This window comes from Malus sylvestris, chromosome 10 (genome assembly GCF_916048215.2).
Source record: "Malus sylvestris chromosome 10, drMalSylv7.2, whole genome shotgun sequence".
In the NCBI taxonomy this organism is placed as follows: Eukaryota; Viridiplantae; Streptophyta; class Magnoliopsida; order Rosales; family Rosaceae; genus Malus; species Malus sylvestris.
Genome location: NC_062269.1, coordinates 15,157,738 through 15,164,086, shown reverse-complemented (window position 1 = coordinate 15,164,086; position 6,349 = coordinate 15,157,738). Strand labels below are relative to the sequence as shown.

The window sequence follows — 6,349 nt, the reverse complement described above, 5'->3', positions numbered from 1 at the left end:
TGCGGCATGGGTGATGGTACCCTTGCCGTGGGGTAGGTGTTCTCATCTTCTTCGAGTTGTATCTTCTCATCTTCCTTGTTTCTCACCTCTTTTCCACTTCGTAATGTGATAGCCTTTGCAGATTCGAAGCCACCCTTTGGATTGACCACCGTAGTGCTTGGTAACTTACCATTTTCACGGAATTGCCCCAAAAATTCGGCCATTTGGCCCATTTGCTTCTTCAGCTCATTAACCTCCTTTGCTTGGTTCTGCATTCCCTACGCCATGGTGGTTAGTAACTGATATGTTTTATCATCATTCATAGACGTACCTGGGTTAGTTTGGGAAGATTGTGCCTGAGGAGGTGGTTGTGGTTCCATTGGCCTTGGAAAGAAACCCGGGGGTTGTCGGAATCCACTTTGTTGGCCATATTGTGGTGCATCTCTCCATCTGAAATTGGGGTGGTCACGCCATCCCGGGTTGTATGTATTGGAGAAAGGATCATTCCTTGGTTGGTTTTGATTCCCATAACCCACAGCATTGGCCGATTCCTATCCTCCATTCTCAATTAATTTAGGGCATTGATCAGATTGATGTCCTTGAATGGAGCATACACCACAGATTGTAGTTCCTTGCGTTTTGGGGCCTTCAACCAACTGCGATAACATAGACGTAAGGTTAGCCATTTGGGATTGTAACTCAGAAATAGAACTTACCTCATTGACATGATGTGGCCGTGGGGTGTCTCTTTGCCCAACACCTTCATATTGTTGTGCATTGAGTGCTCGATTCGCAATGAGAGTTTTGGCATCCCTAGGTGTCTTATCCACTAGAGCTCCTCCCGCGGAAGCATCCAACATTTGCCGTTCAAGTGGTAAAAGACCTTCGTAAAAGTATTGAAGAAGTAACTCCTCCTTCATCTGATGCTGTGGACAAGAAGCAACAAGTGATTTAAATCGTTCATAATAAGATGGAAAAGATTCACCTTGGCTTTGCTGAATTCCACTTATTTTTTTACGAAGAAGAATGATGCGAGAAGTTGGGAAAAACTTCTCCAGAAACGCCCTCTTCATACTCTCCCAAGATGTAACTGTACCGGGAGCCAACTCGTATAACCAATCCTTGGCTTTGTCCATTAAAGAGAATGGAAAAGCCTTCATCTTTAAAATACTTCCGTCAACGGTAACTGGAGTCATACTTGAGCATACCACTTCAAATTCCTTCAAATGTTTGTTCGGATCCTCCATGGACAGCCCATGGAACTTTGGAATGTGGTGGAGCAAACTTGACTTTAACTCGAACTCTTCAGTTTTACCTTGAGCAGCCATGGGATATTGGATACACAATGGTGCGGCATTATCCAAACCCGAGGCGGCAAGCTCCTTGAGCGTACGATTGTCCATGGCTATACCTTGCTCTTCTCCACCCACTTGTGCCGTGGCCTTCTCTTCAACCTCAACTTCTTGCTCTTCTAATTCAGGCTCGGGACTAGGAGGATTAGACTCTTGCAATTTCTTTTTCCTTCTCAAAGTCCTCTCAAAATCACCGTCAAAGTCGGAGATATGCTCACGAACAGGTTGTGAGCTACGGGTCATAAACTAGTACCTAAAAACAAAGAAAACAAAACAAATCAGCAACTTAAACAGAAACTTAAACAAAATACAATAATTCAAAAGAAAACAATCCAAGAGATTAGCAAAGTTGCTAATCCCCGGCAACGGCGCCAAAATTTGGTGTGAAAAATAAGTTAACACACAAAATTAAACCCTCTTTTTATCAAATGTAGTAAAGTATGTAAGTAGGGATCGTTCTAGGCCGGGGATTAGGAGGGATTGCTAAACACTTGAAAATTGACTTTAAAACATAAAAACAAAATTTAAAACACTAAACTAGACTCAAAGAATGCAAAACTATACTTTAAAATACTTAAACAAACATAAAACTCAAAACAGCAACCTAATGACTCAAAACTGCCTAAAACCACTTTCTGGGCAGTTTTGAGAACCTAACAAGAACTTGGACGAAGTTGGATGAAAACTTGAATCAAAACACTTAGAAACACAAATCAAAACACTTTCTAACTAATCTAAGACTTCAAAATAAAGGGGGATTTGTTTTGGACGAAAATTGAAAACAAAACAGAAACTTTAAAACAAAACAGATTGTAAAACGTTTTTGGATGAAAAGGATGGATAAAAGGCTAGTTAGGAGGTTCTTCTCCACACATGACACACTTGCAAACAAAATGATTTTCAGTTGTTCTTTCAATAAATTATGAAACTCGACACCCCAAGTTAATTAGATACGCTTAAATTAACCTTCAAGTTCTCCTTAAGTTAATGAATTGGATGGAAAAACGCATACAACAATTCAAAGCATTCCTCAAAGGTTCCTTACGTGATGAGCACAATAAAGATACAATCAAGAATCATGAAGCACAATGAGAACTATAAGTGTTGACGAGGCATTCGTTACTATGATGAGCATGAAACTAGTGCCAAGAATTCATTCAACGCAATCGTTTTCGAGCGACCTTCACTACTTGTGATTATAAGATTGTAACTATTAGGTGAAACTCCCTCATAATCTAGCATCATATTCATGCATGAAAACTAAGCGTGCACTCTCAATCAACATACACAAATAAGTTATCAATCAAGTAGATGAACGAATTGAATCCGCAACTTATGAAATAACAACTGAATGTAATCAAATCATATTGCAAGCATGTACATGGTTTCGAATCACCCCCCAACTAAGGGGGTTTAGTTCCTCATTCTTGCAATACAAAGATACATAAAATTAGACATTAAAATCAAAGGAAAGAAAACACCTAAAATGCTCCAACTTGGAAAGCAAGTGCATCAACGAATCTCCCTTCCTCCTTGTTGCGGCATGAAGCTTGTGGACAGATTTTTGGGTGGATTTATGGTGTAGAATGGATGGGGAATGATATGGAGGGGTTTAGGGTGAGTGTGGAAGAGTGTTTGATGGTTGGAAGGTGGTGGAGGACTAGGCAAAGAGGGTGGAAGAAGGTGGAGTGGCTGTTATGTTTTCTAGGCACTAGAATGGTGTTTTTGGGGTGTTTTGCTTCCTAGGGTGTGTATGGACGAATTTCTGTGATAAAATGATGAATATGGGGGATTATCCTTTGGCCAAGGGGTGTAAACATGTATTTATAGGCCCCAAAAACCTTAGAAAATCAGGTTAGGTTAAGGATGAAATGCATGGCAATTTGTGTGTGTGGTGTGCAATGGTCCAAGGGTGAAAATGAAGTGATGATGCAAAGTGTGAAGGGTAAAATGGAGTGGTCTTGTAGCTAGGGGGCATGAATGATTGTGTACATTGCATAGAGATGGAAAGGGAGGTGAAAATGTGTCAATAAATGGGTCAAAGGTGCAGCAACATGTGGTACACAAGGCATGGGATTCCAAATGTGAATGATGGAGCATCAATTGGTGCATGTAATGGATGTAAATGTTGTCTAAAATCTAATGAGTGAAGGGAACAAGAGGTATCAAGCAATTGAGTGTAATAATTAAATGAATTGAAGCATGAAATTAGAAATTATGTAGGGGACAAGAGTGATCAAGCATGGCATGGAATCCAAAGGGAATTCTATGTGGTTTGCATGGCAAGGAATGCAAGTTGGGGTGACAGATTTTTGGGCTGTTTTCTTCATCTTTTGGACCATAATTCTTCATATTCTTGGCCTCTTTAGTTCTCAAATTCGTCCATCCACTTGGCCCATGCATTTGCTATCCATTCCAAGCCCGAAACATGCTCCAAAGGCCTCCAAAATGCATCTTCTTGCATACTTTGTACTTAGAGTCTGAAAACACACGAAAATGACTTTAAACATTAAAATAACTAAGGAAACACGACATAAATGCACAAGAACAAGCCAACTAAGTCGCATAAATATGCTCCTATCAGTCCTTCATTATATATATATAGGTTTAGTTCCATATATACGTCCGCTAACGAATTTTCTAGGTGACACCGCAATTAAATTAACATTTATACGAAATGTCATAATGATGAGAATTATGAAATCATTATAAATCCTAAAGGATACCTTAATTAGATTTACGGCTATGATTAATATTATGTTGACTAGGATTATCAAATTACTATGGCATGACTATATATACGTTATCTGCTCATTGTGTGAGTACTCGCCCGGGCCAGGGCCATGCTTTATGTGTATGTTCAAATCGCACCGTATGCTCACTTTGGATCCATTGTAGGTGCCAGTCCAGTCCTAGATTGCTATAGGCAATTAGGACTCGCATGTGATGTGCATAACCCCAGTCTTAATGTGATTGTAGTATAAGGGTATGGATATTCCTATACTAGGCTAGGTAAGGATAATGCAAGCTAACAAAGAAAATAGGCTAAATAAGGCTAAAAAAAGAGTTAAACCTACAATACATGTGCATAAGGCTTTTTGCCTCTGGTGGTAACTAACACCTTCATCTTGTTATTTGTTATGCAATCAATTTTATGCTTTGAACGAAACCGGCATGAGTTCTAGTATTTGGAACTAAAATGATGAAAAAGCATTCTAAGTAGCAACCAGGCAAAGAAATAATGACATCATGCAACGACTTTAGAAAAAAAGAATATCACAGATTAATACCTCTCCAAACAAAAAATAGGCTCAAGTTTCACAAGGTTGTAGCGTTAGTTTGAGTTTCTTCCTTCAAGCATGTTACAAAAACTAATTTTTTTTCCTTGTGATCACATGTGAATTCATAAATGACAACTACAACTAAGTATTAACTGAAGAACATATCAAACTTCCACCCATGTTTGTAACTTTCTTTAACAATCATGCAATTAAAAACAAAATCCTCATCATTGTGTTTGAGGGTACCCTAAGACAAAAACAAGCAACAAAAATGACTCTTTTTTGGTTTTTTCTCAAGGTTTTTCGATTTTTTCTTCAATTTTTGTTATGATGCACAATAAAACACTTTAAAACAGTGAATAACAACATTAGTAGTGAAAAGTGGTGAAATTTGAAGAGAAATCAAGAAAAGCATTATGTTTACCCCTACACTTAAACCAAACATTGTCCTCAATGTTTCAAAAATAAACTTAAACAACTAAAAGATAACTAGCAAACAAGACTATCATGGCAAAGCAAAAACAATAAAGAGAAGGGTAAAAGAGAGCAAATCTAGTTGTAGGAGCCTGAAATTCCATTGTCTTTCTATTTGAACACATGGGTTGCCTCCCAAGAAGCGCTTGCATTAATGTCTTCCAGCCGGATGATACCTCCATTTAAGCTTCATTATGGCCTGCAGCATGGAGGGGTACATCCTCCACGACATGCTCCTTAAAACTTCCATACATTGGATCTATGAATGGAAGGAAATAGTAATCCTTCCTGTTTGTGGCGTTGAGCTTCCTAAAGTCAATGTAAATTTTGCCATCATTTTGGGTTTGATTGGGCACCTGAACCAAAGAAGGTAATGACCTATTAGTTTAAATGGGAATTGGAATTGGAATAGATGGCCCACCGATGTACTGCGATGAAGACTCAAAAGTAGCAACACGGTCAACAATTTCAAAGGTGGTGTTTTCGGCCTTGGGTTCTTTGAGGGCAGTGGCTTGTCCCGTGTGATCCACTCCAATTCCCTTTTCAATGGTGGTTTTAAATACATCTTTCTTGATAGGTGCTGAACGTTCCTGCCCTATATTTTTAATTACAATAATGGAAAAGCAAGAACAAACATCATTAGGATACTTAAAAAATTCAGAAACATTAAAATTAATCACATCGCCATCAAACTCCATAGTTAACGCTCCCTTGGACACATCAATCTTGGTTTGGGCTGTTTTCATGAAAGGTCTTCCAAGTAAGATTGACAATTATGTAGAGTGGGCTGAACCCTCCATCTCAAGCACATAGAAATCTGCTGGAAAAATCAAATGGTTTATCTGCATCAAAACATCTTCCAAAACTCCTTTCGAATATGCATTAGATCGATCAACCAATTGAATAATGACACCTTCATTTTAATCTCTCCTAGATTCATAGATGCATAAATAGAATATGGCATGACATTAATGGAAACACCTAAATCTAGCATAGCATGATCAAACCTTGTATTACCAATAACACAAGGAATAGTGAAACTACCTGGATCTTTGCATTTAGGTGGCAGCTTTGTTTGCAAAACTGCAGAGACATTTTCACTTATATGTACCACTTTAGAACTTGCTTTATTGCATCAAGAAGCAGGATATTAACATTTCAACATTGCTCTCCTAAGGTCCTCATTTTGAGGACCTATGAAGAACTAACTTAACCTAACAGTTAGATTAATCTAACAGTTAAAATTATTTAATGACTTAATCA

General features: G+C 38.4%; 1 protein-coding gene across 1 annotated transcript; it reads right to left on the bottom strand.

The window, feature by feature from the left end:
• Positions 1-267: 267 nt before the first annotated feature.
• Positions 268-1,269, bottom strand: LOC126584697 (uncharacterized). Its single transcript, XM_050249029.1, has 2 exons — positions 965-1,269; positions 268-862 (listed from the first exon to the last, which is right to left on the bottom strand). Exons 1-2 carry the CDS (start codon positions 1,224-1,226, stop codon positions 531-533), a joined length of 594 nt encoding a protein of 197 aa, XP_050104986.1. The 5' UTR covers positions 1,227-1,269; the 3' UTR covers positions 268-530.
• Positions 1,270-6,349: the final 5,080 nt, after the last annotated feature.

Coding starts and splice junctions, on each gene's coding strand:
- LOC126584697 (XM_050249029.1), bottom strand. CDS start 1,226: ATGGAGGATCCGAACAAACATTTGAAGGAATTTGAAGTGGTATGCTCA. Junction 863..964: donor TGGAATTCAGCAAAGCCAAG/GTGAATCTTTTC, acceptor ACTTTTACGAAG/GTCTTTTACCACTTGAACGG.